The sequence below is a fragment of the Crinia signifera genome, chromosome 4, assembly GCF_055691185.1.
Source record: "Crinia signifera chromosome 4, ASM5569118v1, whole genome shotgun sequence".
In the NCBI taxonomy this organism is placed as follows: Eukaryota; Metazoa; Chordata; class Amphibia; order Anura; family Myobatrachidae; genus Crinia; species Crinia signifera.
This window is the reverse complement of record NC_139220.1, coordinates 218065640-218092430: the sequence shown is the minus strand read 5'-3', so window position 1 is coordinate 218092430 and position 26791 is coordinate 218065640. Positions and strand designations below refer to the sequence as shown.

General features: G+C 40.4%; 1 protein-coding gene across 12 annotated transcripts in view; it reads left to right on the top strand.

The window, feature by feature from the left end:
• TJP1 (tight junction protein 1) overlaps positions 1 to 26791 on the top strand; it is a 418488-nt gene that overhangs the window by 203675 nt on the left and 188022 nt on the right. The window contains exon 1 of one of the 12 annotated variants that reach the window (XM_083183788.1): positions 13135 to 13281. The exons of 10 other annotated variants lie outside the window; for them this stretch is intronic. In XM_083183788.1, the coding sequence (XP_083039914.1) occupies positions 13213 to 13281 (69 nt within the window). In that variant the 5' untranslated portion in view covers positions 13135 to 13212. Of the gene's footprint in view, positions 1 to 13134; positions 13282 to 26791 lie in introns of those variants that run through there. One more of the 12 variants, XM_083183787.1, reaches the window with a different exon arrangement.

Here is a 26791-nt window from a genome sequence, read left to right as displayed (position 1 = left end):
CCCCCCCGCATCATTGGGGAATTACCATGAGAACGCCCATTCAAAGCCTTGGGTGCTGGGGAATGCCCATGAAACGCTGGGCATTCCCATGGGTACCCCCCCCCACACCCATCCGCACTGTTTTGTGTGAGCGGGCGGCAAATAATTTATTAACCGTGGCCACTCGCACACATCGGCTGCACATTCACATAATTGACTATACGCATGCGCAGTCGCAAAAAATCATTCACCCGTGGGAACGCGCAGGGGACCGATTAAACTAGATTCACCCCCAAAGTACACAGTGCCCCTACTGTTTCCCATGAGGCTCCCAGTCTATCCTTGGTTTTCTTTGGAGCCCCAGTTTTCTCAGCTGCTTCAGTATCTAAAGACCAAAATAGCCTGTCCATTATGATCAAAGGGGACTTCCTTCCTCATACTGTAGCTCAGAACTACATGTCACTTAGCCAAAAGCTTGGATTGGCACTAGTGCTGCCACAGCAACTTTGAGGTACAAAATAAGCATTTGTCCTCAGCTAGCTATCAGTAGCATGGTATTTTATCAGCCATTGTTATCCGATAGTGGCGTGGAGGTAATAATGCTGTAGGTGTAGAGGCATTCTAGTAAAATACATTATATGCATTATTTATTCAATGGGAAAGTCCTAGGAAATTATGTAGGTTGAAAAGGTTACTCAAAGATCCTCTCTGCCAAAAATGCTAATTTGTTTGCGTCTGTGAGGCTGAATGAAAATGACAGCTATGGCTCACTCGGTAAATAGGTTCCCACACACATTCCTTTCTTTGTGATGTGTGGGGGTCACTTCAAAAAGGAATGTAATAATGTTTTTCCTGTGCTAGGGCATCTCGTTTGCTGTGTCTGGTATCTTTCACCAGGGTTGTTTTTTTTAATCAATACTATAATAGTAGATAGCTGTGTTTACATTTTCTCTCTGTATGACTACACAGCAGCTTAGCACATTTATTTGCCGGAGGAAGCATATTTTCTGGAAGTTATTAGCTGATGTGTAAAAATATAACCCGATTACTAGACAGAATGTCATGGGACACCAGTTCCAGTTATTACTGAGTATTGATGAGTAAGTAGTAAATAAGCTATATAAAACTACATATTGATATATGTCAAATTAATATGTACACGGGCATGAGCTGCATTGTACTGCACTATAAGGGTCATCCCACAGTTTACACAGGACGCACTGAGAATTCACCTATCATTGTGTATATAGAACATTATTATGAATGGTTTAGCCATGAATACGGGATGCAGTTGAAATCCTGGCGGTCGGAATCCCGACTGTCTAAATCCCAACGCCGGAATTCCGACCGCCGAAATCCCGGCACTTTGTCCCTCTGTGGGTGTCCACGACACCCATAGAGGGAGAATAAATTAGTGTGTCGAGCGTAGGGAGGCCCCTAGCCCGCTGCGTGGTGAGCCCACAAAGGGGGGAGATCCGCGTCCCCCCTTGTCGGGATTTTGGCATCAGGATTTTGACAGCCGGGATTCCGATTGCCGGGATTTCAAACCAATTCCATAAATACAAATACAGGTTGAGTATCCCTTATCCAAATATCCGTTATCCAAATTATTCCGAAAACCATACACTCCAGAAAGTGGAAAAAAAATTCTTGCTAAAACCACTACTGGGGACACCTGTAACAGCACTACTGAGGACATGATATGTAGCTGGCACTACTGGGGACATGATATGTAACAGCACTACTGAGGACATGATTTGTAGCTGGCAGTACTGGGGACATGATATGCAACTGGCACTACTGGGGACATGATATGTAACAGCACTGCTGGGGACATGATATGTAGCTGGCACTACTGGGGACATGATATGTAACAGCACTACTGAGGACATGATATGTAGGTGGCACTATTGGGGACATGATATGTAACAGCACTGCTGAGGACATATGTAGCTGGCACTACTGGGGACATGATATGTAACAGCACCACTGAGGACATGATATGTAGCTGGCAGTACTGGGGACATGATATGTAACAGCACTACTGAGGACATGATATGTAACAGCCCTACTGAGGACATGATATGTAACAGCCCTACTGAGGACATGATATGTAACAGCACTACTGAGGACATGATATGTAGCTGGCACTACTGGGGACATGATATGTAACAGCACTACTGAGGACATGATATGTAGCTGGCACTACTGGGGACATGATATGTAACAGCACTACTGAGGACATGAGATGTAGCTGGCACTACTGGGGACATGATATGTAACAGCACTACTTAGGACATGATATGTAACAGCACTACTGAGGACATGATATGTAGCTGGCACTACTGGGGACATGATATGTAACAGCACTACTGAGGACATGATATGTAGCTGGCACTACTGGGGACATGATATGTAACTGGTACTACTGGGGACATGATATGTAACAGCACTGCTGAGGACATGATATGTAGCTGGCACTACTGGGGACATGATATGTAACAGCATTACTGAGGACATGATATGCAGCTGGCACTACTGGGGACATGATATGTAACAGCACTGCTGAGGACATGATATGTAGCTGCCACTACTGGGGACATGATATGTAACAGCACTACTGAGGACATGATTTGTAGCTGGCAGTACTGGGGACATGATATGCAACTGGCACTACTGGGGACATGATATGTAACAGCACTACTGGGGACATGATAGGTAACAGCACTACTGGGGACATGATATGCAACTGGCACTACTGGGGACATGATATGTAACAGCACTGCTGAGAACATGATATGTAGCTGGCACTACTGGGGACATGATATGTAACAGCACTGCTGAGGACATGATATGTAGCTGCCACTACTGGGGACATGATATGTAACAGCACTACTGAGGACATGATATGTAGCTGGCACTATTGGGGACATGATATGTAACAGCACTGCTGAGGACATGATATGTAGCTGCCACTACTGGGGACATATGTAACAGCACTACTGAGGACATGATATGCAACTGGCACTACTGGGGACATGATATGTAACAGCTCTACTGAGGACATGATATGTAGCTGGAACTACTGGGGACATGATATGTAACTGGCACTGCTGAGGACATGATATGTAGCTGCCACTACTGGGGACATGATATGTAACAGCACTACTGAGGACATGATATGTAGCTGGCAGTACTGGGGACATGATATGTAACAGCACTACTGAGGACATGATATGTAGCTGGCACTACTGGGGACATGATATGTAACAGCACTACTGAGGACATGATATGTAGCTGGCACTATTGGGGACATGATATGCAACTGGCACTACTGGGGACATGATATGTAACAGCACTACTGAGGACATGATAGGTAGCTGGCACTACTGGGGACATGATATGCAACTGGCACTACTGGGGACATGATATGTAACAGCACTGCTGAGGACTTGATATGTAGCTGGCACTACTGGTGACATATATATGTAACAGCACTACTGAGGACATGATATGTAGCTGGCACTACTGGGGACATCTGTAACAGCACTACTGAGGACATGATATGTAACTGACACTAAATATTTGCAAGAAAACAATTGCTTGGCATTCAAATTCAGTGTCTGAAAAAGTACACTAATTTTGTTTTATGTTTAATGCAAAAATAAAATATATTTGTGTAGTCAAGACTAATCGGTGATCGATGGGCTCATAAATCCAACACCCAGCCATCAGGTCTGAATTGGAGTCTCAGCCACTGGCCTAGCCACTCCCAGTGAATGTGGACGACATTTTCCAGTTTTTGGGAACGTAGCCCATCCCAAATGCTGGCAGCCTATAAGTGAATCTATGGCTTCGGGACACATGCAGATCAACTACCTTAAAAGTTAGTTGGTAAACAGGCTCAGGATCAGACAATGGACTTGAAATGGAGCTGAAATGCCAAGGTACATAATATTTTAGAATTGAAGTTATTTTTGTGATTCAAATATTTTAAAAGAACTACAGGGTGATCATGTATAACTTGGAATAGTTCAGCACGCATGAAATACTAAGGCCTTTTCATCACCTGTATGTCTGACAATAGTAATGTTTGACGAATGAAGTCCTCTCATATAGATTATGAACTCCTAAACTCTCGGCCCACATTCAGACTTTAAACTCCAAATTTCTCTTTGTCTATACTGCTAATTGGGTTACACTTTTCCCAGTGGCGTAGCTACGTTTTGGGCGCCCCCCGCCGTTAGGGGGGAGGCGTCCCCCCGCAGCAGCCCCGCCAAGCACCCCTACCCCCCTGCCCCGCCGCCCATGCAAACCCCCCCCCCCCCAATCCCCCACAGCCTTACAGAGAACTGTGTGCTATATGGGGGCGGCCATTTTGTGGTGGTCCTCATCAGAAGAACGGAGCCGCCGGGACCAGCAAAATAGGTAAGTCTGCGGGGGATTGGGGGGGTGGTTTAACTATAGCACCGCAGCCCCCGTGCCCCCACATGCACAGCGCCCCCCCCCCCTGCGGTGGCGGGGGCTGCGGTGCTATAGTTACGCCACTGACTTTTCCCCGTTAGGAATGCCAGATCCCCTGTTGCTTCTATCATAGGAAATTGATTAGGCTAAAACTGAGGCATATGTTTTAAACCCAGTGAAGTGATAAAGTGGAAGGTGATAACGAAGCAGTCAATCAGCTTCCAATTTTCATTTTTCAAACCCAGCCTGATTGCTTATCACCAGCCACTTTATCACTTCCCCAGGCTTAATAAATCTGCCCCTGAATGTGATTTGGTACTTATTGGTAAGGAGTGGTGTCACGTGGGATTCATTTTTATTACATGGCCTAATACTATGCCACGCTAAGTTTCTTCAGAGTACTTGCATCCAGCCCCCAAACATGTTCAGCCGTAACTGGGACTCCCAGCTTTTCTTGGAAAATAACTTCTTATGAGCATATCCTTTCAACAGGATCTAGCTGCAACTGTAGCAGCAAAAGTAAAGAGGTTCCGTAACTCAAAGTAACCAATTAGACTTAACAGCTAATGGATGGCAATTTCTCAGATTTGAATCACCTTTTTAAGCTTGGACTGTGTATATTCCCAAAGACAAGTGTAAGAAGAGTGAAAAGTGTAAGAATACTAGTGAATCAAAGTATAGTGTCACAGGCACACAGGGACAATGGGAGATAAGAACAAGCCTGGTCCATTTGTAATAATTAGTTGGGCATAGAAGCACAGACTACATGGGCAGTATTCAATGCTTTTTGTGAGCTGTGACAGCGGGACGGGAATTAAACGGTGAGGGACACTTGTTTTCGGTGATCCTCACCGGTTAACCCCCTCGCCGCCCGCATTCAATACAGACCTTTGTGTAGTTTTCTCTTACACACTGTGTCTACAGATTTCAACCCCAGTGTGGACTACATATTAAATGGCAGCATTTTAGAGGACGTGGGAGAGAAGGCGCAGGTGCACGTGAGCAGCAACTGTCAGCAGAATGTTACTATATCATTAGGTGAAGGGTTTTTGTTTTTTTTTCATCTTTGTTGCAATGGATATAAAACAGCTGTGTTACGCTCTCCGCAAAGGATATATTTGTATAAAGCAATTTATTTTGTGTTATATTCAAGGACAATAATATGAAACTAAACTGATGACAGATATTCAGCTAAACAGTCCTGAAGGGGATAAAAAGAGAAAAATAAAGGAGTTAGCAAAATTCTAACATCATCTAACAAGACACTTGATAATGAATAACTTTGGTTGTTGGTCAAATTTGCCATTAAAAAATGAAAATCCATTGTGAACTAACATAAATTTTTCCAGGTATGCCTTATTGCTGTTACATAAAATTGACAACTAATCGTCCGTTACAAGGTCTGTCGTTCAGGTATTGATTCTTGGTAACAGATTTATGCATCAAGGTTTGCCTAATAAATCTTTGGTATAGGGATACACATATGCATTGAACTAATGTGAAAATTACGCTGTTTTTCTAGGTTAAAGTGAATTTTTCTTTAACAAAAAACAGTAAGCACCAGATTGTATAAAGTATGTGGGGTTTACAAATAATGTTACATATACACGTCCTCGGGGATCAATTTTGTATTGATCATGGGTGGATTGGGATGGAAAACCAGGGTGGGACATTTATGAAGCAGACAAAAATGGGGGCTGAGGGGTGAAAGGGGGGGGGGGGTCTCATGTAAAATAGTGTGACGGCATATAAGGGTAATTGAAGGAGTCTAATGGCATATAAGTGATGGTACTAGGCCTATGACTACTCTATATGTGGAAAATGCCCTGCATTGCTCTGTGGTCAACATTCTAATTACCCCACCTCCATTTTAATTACAATGATACTGCCCTAAGTGTTACTCTTAACCCTTCATCCACTATATCATTTTAATTATGATAGAGAGTATAAGGTAGAAACTATCACAGAAGACAGGACTTGGCTGATTTGTGTTAGCATAGGATCCCAAAGGGAGGCAGCAGAGTAAAAGAAGAGCTTGTATCTTCATTTGTGGAATCAAAGTGCAAGACATTTCATAGAAATATAGCATTTGACGGCAGATAAGAACCACTTGGCCCATCTAGTCTGTCCCTTTTTTAAACCTGTTACCTCAAACCATATTTGATCCTTATTTTTTTGTAAGGATATCAATATGCTTATCCCAAGCAGTTTTAAATTGTACTACTGTATTTGCCTCTACCACCTCTAGTGGGAAGCTATTCCACTTATACACTACCCTTTCTGTGAAGTAATTCTTTCACATTTCCCCTGAATCTTCCTCCCTCTAGTGTCAGTGCATGTCCTCGTGTTCTGCTGCTCCTCTTCCTGTGAAGAATGTCTCCCACCTGTACCTTGTTAAAACCCTTGATATATTTGAAAGTTTCTTCCATGTCCCCCTTTCCCTTCTCTGCTCCAAACTATACATATTAAGATCTTTTAGTCTTTCCTGGTATGTTTGTGATGTAGGCCATGCACCATTTTAGTTTCCCTTCTTTGTATAGTCTCTAATGTATTTATAGCCTTCTGGAGATATGGCCTCCAGAACTGAACACAGTACTCTAATGTATACTGTAGGTTGATGGTTGAGGAAAAGGACACCACAATTCCATGTAGTGTTTTGTCAACCTTGTCCCTGAAGCAGGAAGCAAGATCTTAGGCACTATAAGCAGTCAATCTGTTTGTAATGGGAGGTTCGAAAAGAGATTTAAATGATCTAACACTTACCTTTCTCAAAGCGATTGTGCTTAGCTGGAAATACTTTCTCCTAGCTAGAGTATAATAGCTGGGGACATATCTGGGAAGATTAGGCTGTCCTGACATAGTTTTGTAGAAGTTTAGCTTGTTTCACAGTCTGCTCTGTGACATGATAATACTCGGTTATTATAGTCAGGAAGATATTTTAGAGAGGGGATTCTGTCTCTTTCCTAGAGACTTATAATTGCAAATTCTGAAGCAGTTACATGTAGGTTGTTCACGGTGAAGTTATGTTTACAGCATTCTCTTTTTCTCATTCCTGATTTCTCACAAGATTATAACTATCCCCTGCCAGTGATTTGTGGTTTGTAAATGACAAGGCTTCTAAGAAGGTGCCTAAATTGCATCAACTCCATACTGCCTGCTTGCAGAGAACATGTGGCTCAGCAGAGGGCAAGATAACAGTTGATCTGTGAGTCGGTTAACTGGAAGAGGTGAATGCAATATCAATAAAATTGGATTTACTGGAGTTATGCATGTAATGTTCTTGCAGTGTCATAGATTTATGTTTTACCTGGTCTACGACAGTTCTATTCAATTATCAATATTGGATAGTCGTAATTATTTATGGAAGGTATTAATATGTATGGCATAAATAACCTGGCAGACAATGAAATGTACAGGACTAACTTAAATGCCTGCTTTATAATTATGGGGAATGTGTTGAGAATGCAGACGTGTCCAAGATTCTATTTCTACGGGTAGGACAAAAAACTGACTAGAAATTAGAAACCAAAAAAGAGTTTAACAAGTCTGTTATTTTATTTACTATATAAGATAAGGAGAGGGAGGGGATAGGATAAGGGCTGCACAGGAGCTTGGCTCTGAGAACCATAATCAATTCATGTATATGATATTCTCTCATAAATTATAATAGATAATAAATCCACTGTCTCTGTGTAATGGTCATTGGCAAGAACCAGAGAGGTGCACCCAATGGGAAATATATATACAATATATAAATAAACAAACGGATATCTACTGATAAAACAATAAGTGACTAGAAAATGGAAACTTATTTACTATATGACCAATTTCTAATGGTATAAATTGCATATGTGGCTAAATTAAATCTTAACTTGTTATCCTGTTTAAGTACACTGGAATGTGGTTACTATCCAATTTTTATGCGAGTTAAAAGCCAAGATTTCCATCACAAAGAAAAGCCAGAACTGCACAACTCTGACATGAAATAAAAATCCAATACTTTCAAATCACAGTCCCTTTATAAAACTTCCTTACAATTTTCAGTGTAACCCTCTTAAGGTGCATACACAGTAGAAGATGAGATGTGTGCATACACACCATTAGTCATAAGCCATAATTGCCTTCTATGTTAAAGCGTAGTCATAGGCTAGGAACTTTCCTCTTGCATTACAATGTATTTAAGGTATGTGATTTGTGGATTCCTGGCTCTGTGTCATGCTAGATATATTTTTATCCCTTACTTTTGACTCTTACTTAAATCTTTTTCCACAAATACATTAGAGGAACTCAATTCCTATATTGTACATTTAAAAAGGTAATTAAAGCTTGCCTATCGAGTCTGCCTATTTATTGGTCTGTAGTTGGCCAAATCTGCAGATCTAACTGTTCATTATTCTAGATAAAGTACAGATTTGTTTTATTCATTAGTCGACCCATGCTCAAATTAAATTATTTCTAAATAAATAGTTTTAGGCCATCTTTATTCATTATTGGAACCCCTGTCTGTCCAATAATAAACTTATTTGCCTCATTACTTATAGTATTGTAAAGGCGTCATGGGTTTAGGTATTTTAGGATCCATTTCATTACCCTTGGTGCCAACTGAAGTAGGCATGTGAGTAAAACTAGTTGTTCTAAGGAGTGGTCTACTCAAGGAGCAAATAGATAGAGGTTTGAATAACTAAGGCAAACCTGGTGATGTCAATTGTCAACCCAGACCAAAGTCAAAGCCAAGATACAGGATTGGAATCCTAGCTGGGAATACATGGACTGAACCTCAGCTTCAGGACTATGGACCTAGAGGCTGGAAGATAATACTGAGTACTAGGGACTCGGTGCAGCATAGTACTGAATCTGAAATTGAAATTAACCTGGGAAATAAACCATAGCGACTAGCCTTGATTTGTATTGTATTGTTTGTATTGATTTGTATTCAGAGTCAGAGATTTAGAGTGGAGACCTAAAATCCAGTACCACCAGTGGTCCAAGACAGAAGGACCCAGAAATCGAGTGTCACCACAACAATGAAATCAAATCCCTGAGACACAGGAACAATTCATAGTAATGAACTTAGCGTACAGGAGTCAACTGTAGCACCAGCCTGTGGAATAAACCAGAGACAGAAGTTGAGTCAGTGTGACCACCAGCTGTAGCAGACACCGCTTGAGGATAGCCCCAGTAGATTGTAGGTAGCGGGTAGGCAAACCAATTGCTAGCAGCAGTAATAGATGGAATGCTGAAATGCTGGTATATAGGTGAACTGATTCAGTGGTGACAGAGCGTTAGACATGATAAACCAACAGGAGCACAAAAATGTGTATCCGACGATAGAGAGATGGCTTAGAGCAGTGATGGGTAACCTTGACACTCCAGCTGTTGTTGGACTACACATCCCACATGGTACAGTTTTATTATTTGGCCATGCTGAAACTGATGCAGGGCAAGCTGGGATGTGTAGATCAACAACAGCTGGAGTGTCAAGGTTAGCCATCACTGGCTTAGAGGATACCGGCAGAAGGTATGGGAACAAGTAACCGGTACAGAAGTATCTGAGGCTTAGGGACCAGAAACTATCCCAGATACTGTAGGTGTTATTGTGGCAATGCACAGTGGGAGTTCATATGCTGCTGGAGTCATGTAAGCATGGCTGTAGTGCAGGGATTGTTTTAAAGAATAACATGGAGAAATCTAAAATGGCCTCACCCATGCAGCTTCTGGTTTGTCTACAAACATGTTTGGAGGGAATGTAGATACACTGGAGATTAGAAGACAGCAATGATATGACAGCAGCAGGAGGCGTATGTGTGTACTTATACCCCCACTACACCACCAGCTTACACCTACCGCTGACAGTCTATCTACAAATTAAAAAGCTCTACAGCACAAAATATATCAAGTTCACTGGTCCCAGCGGGCACTTTGCAGGGTCTTTGGCATGTTGTTGTTTTTTACCACAATGTCTATTGTAATTATGTAGACCCCATCATGATGCAGGTGCATAAAATTGACACCTTATTTTATTCCTAACTCTAACATTTATATTATCAACATTTTGACTGTGTTGACATTTTGCAGGTGTCGACATTATGATTATCTACAGATGGCCAGATGACTTATATCAAGCAGATCTGTAATATTTTCTCTTCTGTAATATTTTCTCTTTAATTAAGCAAAGGCCTATAGCCAAAAGTATTTCCCTCATTTTCACTGAATTGAGAAATAGCATAATAAGGATGCTATACATACTCAGTACTGGCAATTTCAGTGCTCTGTCCCTCCTCCACCAAACCAATACTCCAAGCCAGCACTTCTTATTGGACTGTGCTTAGCATTTTATCCGGATTCTTTCGCATGCTAGAGCAGACATTCCAACACACAACAGATTTGTCCATTATCTGAGGAGAATACAGAATGTTGTGTGGCTCAGTTGCTTTCACAAGCAGCGGTGTTGTGCCATATGTAATGTTATAGCCAGATCAACTTGAACCGTCACTGCATGCATGGTGCAACAGAGAAGAGGCACAGTAGCCATCCTAGTCATATCATATGTAATGTTATGGCCAGATCAACTTGAACCGTCACTGCATGCATGGTGCAACAGAGAAGAGGCACAGTAGCCATCCTAGTCATATCCTAGTTTATCACGGTTGTGGCGACTGTGCATGTTCTTGCCTTGTAAAAGCCCTAATGTATTTGTCACTATTGAAGTTAAACAACAGAAAAAAATGCCCAGTATTTGCTGGACGGACAAACTGTTGTGTATAAAATAGCCCTTACCGTCTAGGTTTTAGTGATATCCATACTTGAGCACAGGTGACTTAATTAGTACCTCAGTTATTGTGATTTATTCATCTGTGTTACAGCCTAGATATCACTAAAATTTGCACTGTTATTGTGCCTTGAGGACCAAGGATAAGAATGCCTGTGCTAAAGGGATTGATTAGCATAATGTGTACCTTTAATCATACCCTCCAACTGTACCAAATATACCAATTTGTCCTGACTCCTCCTGGCTCGGCTGCGAGTCCTTGGTGCGCTCTCCCCTTATTTGTCTGACAACTCCTCCAGGCTCGTCTGTCAGTCCTGGTGTGCTCTCCCCTGGCCAAGCACCTGTTCCCAAGGGTGCATTGCGGGTCCCGTGCCAGTGCCTCATGACATCACGCGCCGGCACCGGGAAAAGACTGTTAGCCCTCTCCACATTGGTGTCCTTCTGGGAGCAAAGTGCAGCAGAGAGCTCAGCTGCCTGAGGCTGAGCTGCACAGCGTGATGTGCGGTGGACAGTGTGATGGGGGGATCTGATGGGCATGTGCAGCCTGGCGAGCAGAGGCTAAACACATGAAGCACTGCAGCAAGTAAGGTTGGCTACACATTTTTTTTCCCATAATACTATATATATTATATATATATATAAATTATATATATATAAACTATATATAAATTAGCGCTCACTTTTTATTTTATTTTAAATGCCGAGTACACATTTGGAAAGGGGTGGCCACTCCTCCTTTACCAGTGGCCATACCCACTTAACCCATGACCACGCCACCTTTCTGGATGTGTACCGATTTCAGCCCTTCAGATGTTGGAGGGTATGTTTTTAATTGATTTTTGGTCAAGGCTTTGATTAAACAATACTTGTAGGATCCCTGGCTCCCCCCCATCTTGGATTATATTTATCAGGATCCCAGCTCTCTTTGTAGCAAGGCAAATCTGTTATAGTGCCCCTAACTGAAAGACAGGTGAAACTATTGTCCATTTTTGAGTAGAATAGGTCAAAAATACATTTGAACTATTCAATTTCAGGACAGTTTTGTCTTCAAAGCCAATGGATCGGCTAAAACAGCTGCAATAGTGCAAAACAGCCATGGATTCGATAAATCCAGTGGCCGTTTTCAACAATGCAGATTTAACTTTTTAAAAACTCAAATCTGCATAGGCGAGACACAGAATAGAGCGGCATCAAATGTGATCAGCAAAGAACTTGTCCTAGAGGTTGATATACAGTATGCAGTAAACAATATTTATAGTACACAAATTAAGAATACAATTTTGACCTATTCTATTGTTTACCGTAGATGTCAAAATAGTGATTTTTTTTTTTTTGGTACATAAAATGTTTTTCTGTAAGTTTTACATCTGTGTTTTAACATTATTCTCATTTCTTGTGATGCTACATCATTTAGCTATAAAATCTATGAACAAGTATTCAAAGGACTATAGATTGAAAATTGTAAGCTTGCAGCAGGGCCCTCCTACCTCCAAGTCTGTCTGTTGTTACCCAGTTTGTTTTATCACTGTCTACTATTGTAAAGCGCAACGGAATCTGCTGCGCTATATAAGAAACTGTAAAGAAATAAATAAAGGACCACGAGGAACAAGTGTAATGAGAACTAATTTTTAAATGTGTGTTAGGCTTTTCCCATGTGCGACTGCTACAGCAGTAAGCACTTGCGATGGGCTTACTGGAAAAATCACTCTTGTTCCTGTCTCTGTTGTATGTAATAACTATACTTACTCTTGAAACAGCGGAAGTCTCAGTGGCATTCAGCGTAGCAATAACTTTACTCGTTTTTGTCTCTGCCTTTCAAAGAGCATTGCATTCAGCATTCCTTGCTTACTGACTTCAAGATCTGTTTTGACTGTAGACACACTGCTACTCCTTCCTCTTTTTTCTAACCTCTGTGGTATGCAATATTTGTGCTCCAGTCTCACAAGGATGTGAGGAACGAGGCAGACATATTGCACTCACTTAGCACAGAAACAGTGATCATGAAGAAAGATCAGACAGATGCAATCACCCGTCCTGCCAGCTCCAAAGCAGCGGCAAAGCCTAGTCCTGTAAGTACTTGCATTTCTTTTTATCATTTTCACAACCTTTGCCAGAAAGGTTCCTCTATGAACTCTCCTTCAATTAGGTGCTCGTTTCTAGCTGCATCTTCTGTTCTTGGTTGTCTTCACCATCAAAGAGTGACCTCTTCTTCTCTTCTTTAGAAATAACTGCTTTCCTCACTAGTTCAAAGTAGCAACAGTGTATGCCAGTAATTTCCAGACTTCTAATGCAATGGTGCCGATTTGTTTTGGTAAAACAATGCATGTATAGAATTTTATGGATAGTCTATATAAATAGATGTTTATTTTTCACCCTTTCTATTGGTCAAAATGTCACAAGATGTACAGATAATTTCTTCATTTTTATTTGAGGAAATGACTTGTTAATGCTAGTTAAGAGAGGGAAATTTGGTTCGGCATCTGGTAGACTTGTTATAGATGACAGCAGGCAAATTCCTCTACTGGTTACTTGTCTGCTGTCCATTTTCCTGCACCTGTGTTATAGAACAGACAGGTACATTATTATTTTTTGGGTGTGGAGCAGGAGTCGGCGTTACAAAAATAATAGTGTTTATGCATATCTTTCAGTAGATGTGGTAAGCATTATCATAAGAGTTTATATTTCACTAGACATTAACACCTTATCCCCATAAAATCGTATTCTATTTTACTCAATATGTGGTCAGTCAGTTGTTTTTGGTGTTGTGGGCAAAAAGGATAACTAAGCGTAGAGGGAATGTGTCTCTCCACAACAATGTATATTGTGTGAATGATCCCTTGGTTTTGTAGTCTGGAGAAGAAACTTTTGAGGCATGTCCCGTAATGTACAGTAAACATACAACTGATTGAAATGTCTGTATCTCGTGTCTCTCTGTGCCAGTATGGCAGGTCACGTGGTGCTGCACATTTTTGCTTGGTGTTGTTTTTACGGGCTGCATGAATCATATTATCCCCTCCATGACCACAGGCATTGTATGTCTTTATGATCAAAGTTATGTGTGCAGTGCTTCCACTACAGTGAGAATATATTGTCAATTTAGTATATTTAGCAGGACTTTCACTGGCTTCATTTGGAATAACTGTATTTTTATTTTAGCTTAGTTGTATTATGTATGACAAAAGTTGTTTTCTACTTTGATATAAGTAGTGTATCTATAGAATTATACCATATCTCCGGACATCTTGCACTAGACGTGTGTCGCAAACATGCTCCCAAAATTAGGAAACGGCCTAGCGGTCATGGTTTTGCGGGAATGACACGAGTGTGAGCCACGCCACTGTTTTCCTTGATTGTGAAGGCACGTCAAGCATTCTGTGAGCTGCCGGCCATGGCCCCAGTCCCTCTCTCCCATGAATAAATTATGCGAGCATGCATACAGCATCTGTTTGCCTTTCTTATAACCCGGGTTGGTCAAGCCGGCTTATTCAGTTGGGTGCTTTCACACTGCACCTCGACAGAGGTTAACCTAGCAATAACCCAGGTTATAATTGCTGTGTGATGGGGTATTAGTGATTATTTTGTGGCCCTAATATCAGTGACAGAGTATTGCTTGGTACACAGCTCAATCATGTACCACATCAACTCAAAATGTCATACAGCAGGTCTGATCCAATCTGATCCCTGACCGCCGTACGCATCTACTGTTTAGGCAAAATATGACTATCTTTTCACTCAGCCCCGAAGTAAAGTTTACTTTCTTACAAGTTACTGCACTTATTTTATTAAATACATTTATGTATTTTGCTGAATAATCAAAAAAATTTGAGGCGGGTACTGAACTATTGATTGTTCACCTGGGCTCTGGTCCTTACCTCTAAAGAAAGATATTTAAAAATGTATATATACATCACTTGATTTCATATCTGATTACAATATGCAAATTATTTATGATCACGATTGCTGTAATATTATTGGAAAATTGTACAACCACACATAACTTTGATGTAACTGTACTTATATAGCGATTAATATGTTATGTTTACCTTCATTGTGCAATAGCATTTTGATGCCTCAATACAATGAAAATAAAAAAAATATGTATATATACATTAAAAAGAAGAATGTTATGCACCACTTGTGGGTTATAATCCTTAGCAATGTTAAAAATAAAAAAAAAGAACACGGATATACAATAATTGCCAATATTGTTCATAAAAAACAAAAACCTTATATAAAAAAAACTCTGATGCTGAAGCACGTCAGCTATGCCCTAAGTAGACCGTAATGGTAAATTGCTGTTTATTAATATAGAAAAGTATGTAGGGTTTTTTCAGCCAATGGTATTTAAAAGTTCAATAACAGAGAATGTTCTAAACTAGATAAAATGCTTGTACAATGATTCAGGCAATTGCATAAAAAGTAAAATAATAATAATAATAATAATAATAATAATTTAACAATTAAGGGCCTAAAATGGAAGTATTAAAATGCTAATAACACAGTATCTAAAATAGACAATTTAGACATAATCATAAAAGAATCTTGTGGTATAGCTTAACTTAGCAGGAGATAAGTTTTGCAGCATAACTCAGAAACGAAGCAACCATTTACAATGCTATATAATTCCATGGACCAAGACCTTTAGGGGCAGATTTATGAAGCTTGATGAAGTAATAAAGTGACTGGTACTTTATCACTGGCCAATCAGCTCCTATCTGTCAAGTTACAGGCTGGGTTTGAAAGGTGACAGTTAGGAGCCAACTGGCCTCTGATAAAGTACCAACCACATTATCACTTCACCAGGCTTAATAAATCTGCCACATAATTTGTTATATAATGACAATGGCATCATACATATTATATGTATAAAACTACTCCTCACCTCTGTGATGTGAAGTTCTGGAGTAGGCCAGTAGACAGACCAAATTACTCCTTTGTGTGCTAAAAGATGTCATAACATTGCAGGGAAGCAACCTCCATACAGTCAGAGTAGTAAAGGCTAAATCCCACATGAATTCTGTGAGATTCTAGGTACTGCTAATAGTATTTCATCTACAGATTGCAATAATTGAGGGACAGTAAGGGATCGGATGCTGCTTAAGATACCTTGGGACCTGATCATTTATGGCTTAAAATTTCCGTAAACCTGTATTAAAACAGATCCAACCATCTTACAGACAGTCAATAAAGAGAGTAGAGAATGGGTGTTATGTGCTTGGAATAGGAGGGATGGGAGAGGTTTTGTGGGTCGCACAAGACACAATAATATACAGAGAGGACCCCCTGAATTATAATGTTCTAGACAATTCAATAGTACATGTGGGGGTGTGCTACCTCGGACATGAATTAAACAGGTAAAGAAAACAAAGAAAAGGATGTCCTGTGTCAGTGCACCAAGATAGGAATAAGAATAAAATCTAACTTTTATTATTGCATTTAAAAACTGTGAGATAAAAACTGTAATTGAATGTTTTTATCTCGCAGTTTTTAAATGCAATAATAAAAGTTAGATTTTATTCTTATTCCTATCTTGGTGCACCGACACAGGACATCCTTTTCTTTGTTTTCTTTATGTGCTTGGAATAGGGCTGTTTGATTGATAGCCTCAGGGCCGCCTATAGGGGGGGTGCTATGGGAACAACTGTTCCCACCCGGTCCGCTGTATGCCCGCAGCACCCTCCTGCTTCTTCACTACAAAGCTACCGGCCGCCATTCCCAAGGACACCCGCCCCCATGTCAGAGACCCAGGATACCGGGCGGTGCTGATCAGGATATCCCAGCAGTTCCCCACCAGAATCTCCTCCCAGCAGTTCCTCACCAGCATCTCCTACCAGCAGTTCCCCACTGTGGTATTCAGAAATCACAGGTGATGTGAGGGAGTGCCTGCTATGCCAAGCTGTGCTATATATATATATATATATATATATATATATATCTCAAAAAGAAGGACAAGAGGGGCGCTCCATAGTGCATAAATGACAATTTAATAACAACATATAAAAACACGGTCCAGGAAAAGCAACTCTGTACTCGTACCGAACCATGCAGCGCTGTGGGCTGGGTACCACAAGATATTCAAATTTTGAATGCCAGGCAAAGCTCCTACCACCAAACGCCGGGGCACCGCTGGAAACCACGAACCACCACTGGAGATCACCGTCAACAGGTGTCAGTGTATCGGGAACCACATGGGAACAGCTACGGAGGAGGGAGCCGGGCAGCAGTTGGAGCAGACGTCACAGGCCCCGCCATAACGCGTTTCGTAGTACAACTTCTTCGTCAGAGGGCCCTCTGACGAAGTTGTACTACGAAACGCGTTAGTTTAATTACGAGTACAGTGTTGCTTTTCCTGGACCGTGTTTTTATATGTTGTTATTAAATTGTCATTTATGCACTATGGAGCGCCCCTCTTATCCTTCTTTTTGACAGATTTTTTCCCCTCTCGTGAGTCCCGAGAGTTCAAAGAGGTGGCTGCTATTCATATTGTGGATATAGTGCACTAGCCCCAGGTGTACCCTGTTTGAGCTAGTCCATTACTGGAGTGGTGCTAAGGAATCAGCGCCGCACGTCCATCACCTGCTTTTCCTTCCATATATATATATATATATATATATATATATATATATATATATATATATATATATATAAAAATATATTCTTTGTATAGCTGGCACTCTCATAACTTCAATATTCAAATAGCTGGGTTGTCACTCCATAGAGAACCAGGCAATAAGTCCAGTATCAAATAGAAAACTGTATTGGAGATACTCACCAGTCTTGTAGTAAAGTCATATATATTTAATCAGGCAGCATGGCAAGTATAAGGAGGGTCGACGTTTCGGTCCACTTCTAGGACCTTTCTGCTGTAAGCCTGACGAAGGAGCATTAAGCTCTGAAACTGTTGCACAAATAAATTGATTTTTTTTCACCTACTGGAGTGCTGTGCGGTGTACTACTCTGCTGAGAAATCCACCACCGGTCTATTCGATTTTTGCAAGGGCACCCAGTCCATTTGCACAGGTCAGCAGGAGTGCCGGATGTACAATGTCTTGATAAAGGGCATTGCGCCCGAAACATTGGCACAGACGTTTGTGTTTTGGCATTCATTATTGCTATTATCTACTTATTGTACAATCTTTGGAGTGCCGTCTCCTACACAGCCATATATATATATATATATATATATATATATATATTTATATATATATATATATATATATATATATATATATATATGATCTAAAAGAGATAAATGTGGGCGCTCCAATGGTGCAAAAATTACCACTTTTAAAATAATGGATTTTTATTCAAGAACTGCACACAAACAAGGGATGGGTAACGTACCGAATTCAGCGGCTTACAATCACCGCACAGAACAGGCATAGGAGGGTGCAAGAGCACCTTACAAACGTTGGAGAGGTTACACTCGAGGCTCCGGTCGTGTTGGACGCTAGGCCACGCCCCTACGCGTTTCGTCACGCTGGACTTCGTCAGAGGGCTGGCCTAGCGTCAGACACGCACCTCTTAAGTAACACAACCTCAGGTGTACTAAATTACTATCTAATACAGAGGGTGTGCTATCTTTACAATTGCCTGACTCATTTCAAGCATAGACATTGAAAAAATGTTTTTATAAAACGTGCTTCCAATGATACTAAACATACCTATGTATTAATGTGCAAAATTTCATATTTAAAAAACACACATATTAAAAAACAGACAGCTTTTTAGCACATATTCATAAAAAATCAATATAACAACAATCAGTGAAAAAATGGCAATATAAATTCGCATAAACACTTTTTACATAAAAAACACAGTCAATCGATAATATCGGTAAAAACATCGGTAAAAACATCGATATACAATAAAACATCCTTATGCGGAGATGATATCAAAGAGATATATAGGACACACGTAAAGTGCAAGTACTTCTGTTGTGCGCCAACTTTCATTTCTAGAAAGAAAAAGAGGAACATAATAATACCCGGACATAGATTTTAAAGAAACATAATTTTTGCAGACCTTTACACGTAGATAACTAAAAAATTGTAGAAATCTCCTGTATGGGCTTTTTACCCAACCGGAAAAATAAATACAGTAAAAATAGTAATAACAAAACCACAATATACCAAGGGGTGTGTATGTATTTTACCCAAGGAGGAAAAGAAGAAAATCACCTGAGAAAGGGGGTAATTTCCATGTTTTCATTTAACCCTGTTGGATATAGGGTATCTAGATTGTAAATCCAATAGGACTCCTTTCTCATAAGTAGATTTTCTCTATTACCTCCTCTCACATCTAATGTCACGTGTTCTAAACCCATAAATTTCATACCTATTGGGTCACTACCCTGGCACTGTTTAAAGTGCCTGGGAACACTATGTGAGGTCAAACCATTCTTAATATTTCGATAATGTTCGAGGATGCGGATTTTTAGCATCCTCTTGGTTTGCCCCACGTATTTCTTCCCGCACGGACAAACTAAAAGATAGACAACATGAGTACTCAGACAATTCATGAAACCTTTAACGGTAAGTTCTTTGTTCTTTTTACCTTCTATTTTTTTCGTTCCCTTAATAGTATGACAACACATTTTACATTTACCGCAAGGAAAAAAACCTTGCGGTGAAGTCATTTGTTTCATGAAACTTGAACAAGGTGTACTGTCTGTTTGTAAGAGACTCGGGGATAGTCGATTTTTTAGAGTAGTCGCCCTTTTAAAGATTAATTCAGGTCTGTCTCCCACTACCTTTTGCAAAAAAGGATCCATTTTTATTACCGGCCAGTGTTTAGTCAACACGCGTTTAATGTCGTTACTTCTGATATTATACGTTGTAACGAATGGACAAATTAAATCTTTGCTTTTATCTTTCTTTGGCTTATACTTCATAAGATCCTTTCTATCCAGATCTCTGCATTTTTTTTATAGCAGCTTGTATAAGACCTTCTGGGTAACCCTTGTCTTTGAACCGGGCAGTGTATGTCGACACCTGCCCATCAAAGATTTCTAGACTACTGCAGTTGCGACGTAGTCGGAGCAGTTGGGAATAAGGAAGGTTATCCTTCCACTTCTTCAAATGACAACTATTGTAGTCCAAATAATTGTTGGAATCTACTGTTTTGAAAAAAGTGGAGGTTTCAATTTCAAATACATTTGTTGACACATTCTCTGACACCTTTATGTTCAAATCTAAGTACTCAACAGTGTTTTTTTCGAATTTACTCGTAAAGGATAAATTGTATGTATTGGTATGCAGGTAATCAACAAATTCTTCAAACTCCCCTTGGGTACCGGACCATTTGTTGAATGTGTCAACAAATGTATTTGAAATTGAAACCTCCACTTTTTTCAAAACAGTAGATTCCAACAATTATTTGGACTACAATAGTTGTCATTTGAAGAAGTGGAAGGATAACCTTCCTTATTCCCAACTGCTCCGACTACGTCGCAACTGCAGTAGTCTAGAAATCTTTGATGGGCAGGTGTCGACATACACTGCCCGGTTCAAAGACAAGGGTTACCCAGAAGGTCTTATACAAGCTGCTATAAAAAAATGCAGAGATCTGGATAGAAAGGATCTTATGAAGTATAAGCCAAAGAAAGATAAAAGCAAAGATTTAATTTGTCCATTCGTTACAACGTATAATATCAGAAGTAACGACATTAAACGCGTGTTGACTAAACACTGGCCGGTAATAAAAATGGATCCTTTTTTGCAAAAGGTAGTGGGAGACAGACCTGAATTAATCTTTAAAAGGGCGACTACTCTAAAAAATCGACTATCCCCGAGTCTCTTACAAACAGACAGTACACCTTGTTCAAGTTTCATGAAACAAATGACTTCACCACAAGGTTTTTTTCCTTGCGGTAAATGTAAAATGTGTTGTCATACTATTAAGGGAACGAAAAAAATAGAAGGTAAAAAGAACAAAGAACTTACCGTTAAAGGTTTCATGAATTGTCTGAGTACTCATGTTGTCTATCTTTTAGTTTGTCCGTGCGGGAAGAAATACGTGGGGCAAACCAAGAGGATGCTAAAAATCCGCATCCTCGAACATTATCGAAATATTAAGAATGGTTTGACCTCACATAGTGTTCCCAGGCACTTTAAACAGTGCCAGGGTAGTGACCCAATAGGTATGAAATTTATGGGTTTAGAACACGTGACATTAGATGTGAGAGGAGGTAATAGAGAAAATCTACTTATGAGAAAGGAGTCCTATTGGATTTACAATCTAGATACCCTATATCCAACAGGGTTAAATGAAAACATGGAAATTACCCCCTTTCTCAGGTGATTTTCTTCTTTTCCTCCTTGGGTAAAATACATACACACCCCTTGGTATATTGTGGTTTTGTTATTACTATTTTTACTGTATTTATTTTTCCGGTTGGGTAAAAAGCCCATACAGGAGATTTCTACAATTTTTTAGTTATCTACGTGTAAAGGTCTGCAAAAATTATGTTTCTTTAAAATCTATGTCCGGGTATTATTATGTTCCTCTTTTTCTTTCTAGAAATGAAAGTTGGCGCACAACAGAAGTACTTGCACTTTACGTGTGTCCTATATATCTCTTTGATATCATCTCCGCATAAGGATGTTTTATTGTATATCGATGTTTTTACCGATGTTTTTACCGATATTATCGATTGACTGTGTTTTTTATGTAAAAAGTGTTTATGCGAATTTATATTGCCATTTTTTCACTGATTGTTGTTATATTGATTTTTTATGAATATGTGCTAAAAAGCTGTCTGTTTTTTAATATGTGTGTTTTTTAAATATGAAATTTTGCACATTAATACATAGGTATGTTTAGTATCATTGGAAGCACGTTTTATAAAAACATTTTTTCAATGTCTATGCTTGAAATGAGTCAGGCAATTGTAAAGATAGCACACCCTCTGTATTAGATAGTAATTTAGTACACCTGAGGTTGTGTTACTTAAGAGGTGCGTGTCTGACGCTAGGCCAGCCCTCTGACGAAGTCCAGCGTGACGAAACGCGTAGGGGCGTGGCCTAGCGTCCAACACGACCGGAGCCTCGAGTGTAACCTCTCCAACGTTTGTAAGGTGCTCTTGCACCCTCCTATGCCTGTTCTGTGCGGTGATTGTAAGCCGCTGAATTCGGTACGTTACCCATCCCTTGTTTGTGTGCAGTTCTTGAATAAAAATCCATTATTTTAAAAGTGGTAATTTTTGCACCATTGGAGCGCCCACATTTATCTCTTTTAGATCAAACAAATCCCGCTTCTTGGATTCGGGAGAACACTTTGTGTTCATTTGTGTGGAGCTGCCGGCTTGAAAAAAGCAAGTGCACTATAACAGCGTGGAGCTGTGATTCACCTGTGTCGAGCAAGGAACCGACTTGAGACTGTGTCTAAAAGGACTGGTATTTAATACCGCAATTCTGACATTTTTTTATTTGCGCACTGTATATTTTGTATTATATATATATATAGATATATATATATATATAGCACATGCAGGGATTTTTTGGGGGTTTCTGTTTTCTTTTCTTTTTTTGGGCGGGGGGGGTCTATCTGGGCTGACCCAGGCCCCACGATTTCTAGTGGCAGCCCTGGATCGCCTGGCAACTGCATTTTATACCAGCTGCAAGTGGTGCCATTTCTTTGCTTGGATTCCCTGTTAGAGGGCATTGCAGTAAACTAGACAAGATGATACAAAATCATGTATGATTTTAGGTGATTTAGTTAAGTGCTTTACTTCCTCAGTTGAAAGAAAGAGTATTTGATTATGGCTGATAGCTGATGTTTTAGTGTCAAACCACCATCATAGACAACATCAAGATCATTGTTTTGAATTATGATCTCCCAAATGTAAGTCATGTTGGTTGGCTATGGTAGTCTTGTTTGCTCAGTTCCTTGAGCAAATGACAGGTACAGTTGTATATCATCTGCATAGCACTGTTAGACTAGGCCATGAAGTCCTATTGTTTTACCCATTGGTAGTGAATCCTTTGGGACACCATATGGCAGTTGCACTGGTGGTGATGGATATATACCAGAAGTAACTCTCTAATACATGCCCGAGAGAAATTATTTAAAACAGCTAAGGACTTTGAGCCCGATTCAAGGACTGTGGGACTTCATTCCAAAGCTTTTCGGATGCATTTTGCTGCTAAATTGCAGATTTTGTCAATCTAGCAGCGAAACGCATCAGTGAGGTATGGAATGCAGGTGGACCACAACTAGATTTTTGGTTAGGAAGAATAGGATTAGGCTGCGGGAGGGAATGATAGGATTAGGCACTTGGAAAGTAGGGGGATTAGGGTGAAAGGCGGGAGGTTAGGTATAGGGTGTGAGGTTGGAAGGTTAGGGTTAAGCACTAGCAGGGAGGGTTAGATTTAGGCTGTGGGGGAGGGCTATAGTTAGGCTGCGAGGAGGGAGTTTTATTGTTAAGGGGGGTCAGAGTTAAGTATACTTACCGACCTCTGTCAGGATTCCATCCTTTGGCATGCTGGCGTTGGTATTCTGACCGCCAGTATCCCAACCCCCATTCATCCATATGAATTGCCCTCTCACATGTCAAGTGGTCATCGAAGATAAGTACCACCTCTAGTGACAGCACGATGATGTGGTGGAGATCTGAAACATTTGTCAGGACAAACACTGACTTATATTTAATACACATTTTATGTATTACAGTTTTTCTTTAAGCTAAGTGATACTTTTATATACTGTCCTGTGGCTCTTTAATACAGTGTGTTTCATCCTGCAGCATAGTTCTGTGAGTCAGGCTGTTTTGTAAATACAATTTACCAAGAATCAATATCTTCAATCATTGACATACAGAAACATATTCAGCTTAATTGGTGGCCTGTGGGCTACATGCTGTCTCATGCAGGAATTAATCATTGTCAATTACAGGAGGCAAGATGAAAAGGGAATCAATGTCAGTGCAATATGGTCAGGGAGTAGAAGCTGAAGATGCTGTAAGTGCCTGAACTACAGTCCATCTAAAGCTGCTGGTTAACATTCTCAATTTAATTTTGCTGCAAATATAGTACAGGCCAGTGGATTAATAATTTATTATAAGAGGATTTCCGTTGATTGACATTTGGCTTTGTACCAATAGAACTGGCATCTCATTTTAGTCATCTAGCGGTGGGGATGTGCAAGTGGGAGGACCATTCCTAAGCATAACTTAAAGACAGACCAGTTCGTAGACTCACTTGTAATGATGTAAATATAGAGCCTGCATTATCTCCGATCTATGAACCTGATTCAGACCTGATTGCACAATTGCTAATTTTCCGAGCCAGGTCAGGTATACGCCACCCTGCCAGAGTCGCTTAGAAATGGGGCTGAAATTGCTACCTGTTGTAGTTTCCTTACACTCTTGTTATTATTAGGAGACATAAGGGGCATACACACAGGGCAATGTTTTTCTTTGCTATTGCCAGGGCCTTACTAGGGGTATGAGACCAGTGCTGCCACATAGAGAGCAGGGCTCTGTGGGCTGTACAATTGCTGCCCCAGTAACGGTGCTTGTAGCATTATATGGATGCTACAGACAGGCACCCTGCCGTGTATACAGCTAAACAGAGTGTATTCTAGACATTCTGTTCACTGACGCACTTCCCGGATCTGGCTGGCTCCTTCCCCTGTGCATAATGGCATGCGCAAAGGGTTTGGGGCCAGCAAAGTTCCCATAAAAACCTTCTTATGACATTGACTAGTTTCCAATAGACAACAAAATCTTTGCTGTGACTCTATTCCCCCCCTTTGCATTTACATATTGCTGTCAGTGGAAATTTTCCCCACTCCCCCACTAATTAATGCAACAATATTCTCTCTATACAAAAGTACATTTTGTTACTGTAGTACTCTGCTAATAAAGAGCACAGTGATGTCTATTCTGTGCTTTAATAGTAATGTCTTCATGTTGCCCATCTCCTCATTTGCTTGTACAGGATGCTTCTGCTCTGTATTCTCTAAACTACAGTAGTTTAATAATTTATGTTGTTGATAATAACAGTATTTTTGTTTAATTTTTGGAAATATTCTGTCTGTTATTTTAAGTACATTTTTTTTTTTTTAAACAAAAATATGTTAAATCTTACTTACATATTTAAAAACAAAGCAGAAGCATTGATATGTTACAGTGTATGGGCTACGAGCAAAGCCCTCTGTACTCAGAAAATCATTTACCCCTTTCTCACAGAAAACCAAATTACCGGGTGAAGCAGTTCTACCTGGTAATTTTCCATTCAACACAGGTGTGAAAGGGTCAACCTAGGAATTTCCCAGAGTCGAGGACCCGGGATTTTTGACCTGGGTTAACCCATTCACACAGAAGTAGTCCCCCATGTTATTCAGCAATTTAACAGGTAGGAATTTCTAACCAGGGAATTTGCTTTTCTATATGAAGGGGGTAAGGCCGGGACCTGCCGAATTTCCCGGTAATGAAAATGCTGGGTAAAAGCCAGGATTTTTAAACATTTCTGTGTGAAAGTGGTGTTAGTTGCTCAATGCAAACTGTTATATTTCTATGCAATTATATCTCACAACCCTAGTCTCGGACATTAGCCAGGTAAACCATACTGCCAGCTATTCCTATTTTGCAAGGCCACTTTAAATTCCGTGTCCGCCCATGACACCAGGTAAGGGCATTGTAGTGGAATTAGCATAAAGTCGCAGACACAACTGCAGGAATAGACACAAGGACTTCTTCAACCGTGTACACTCAGAATCAGGCCCAAGGAGGATAGGGATCTCGCCCCTTCAACAGACCCCACCTCCATAAGGGCTGCTTTCAGAAATTTCTGGGGCTGGTTTCTATTCCAATCTGCTCCTGTGGTCAAGTATAGTGTTTATTGTCTGTACAGTATATTTATACAGTCTTACTTTTGCCTGTGCTGTATATTTAAAATAACATACTGATCCCCCTCCAACAGCATTGTCTCTGTATATGATAGCATATTGCAGACTGGACATGGCGGCTGCATAAGGAGCTGGTGGCCAGGTTGTTGGGGCTGCACAAGTTGATGGGGTTTGGCAGTCAGGCTGTGAGGGCTGTAGAAGGGGCTACTGTACTAGCCTACAAGAGGCTGATGAACAGTATCTAATGGAGGATGCAGGCTTGAATTGGTTTCAGTGCAGTGTAATTTAATTTTTAAAACACAGTTGCGGCAATTTCACTTTATTTACATAAATGGGTGTGTCGCAGTCACTTTTATACAATCAGATGCAGCTTGTGTTTATCATCATCAGGGGTTCAGTGTCAACATGACAAGCAGAAGTGATGCATTTGTCAGAAGGTGTACATCAGGCATGTCCAAACTGTGGCGCCCCAGCTGTTGTGAAACTACACATCCCAGCATGCTTTGCCATATTTAAGTATTCCCTAAAAGCAATACTGTAGCAAGGCATAATGGGACTTGTAGCTTCACAACAGCTGGAGGGCCATAGTTTGGACATGACTGGTGTACACAGACTGCATTCATGCTGTATGCATTACACTGTATATTCATTCCACTCTTTGGGAACTAAATTTGTTGCACTCCATCGTGCATAGATAGTCTCATTTTCCCTTATCAAGATTCCAGATAT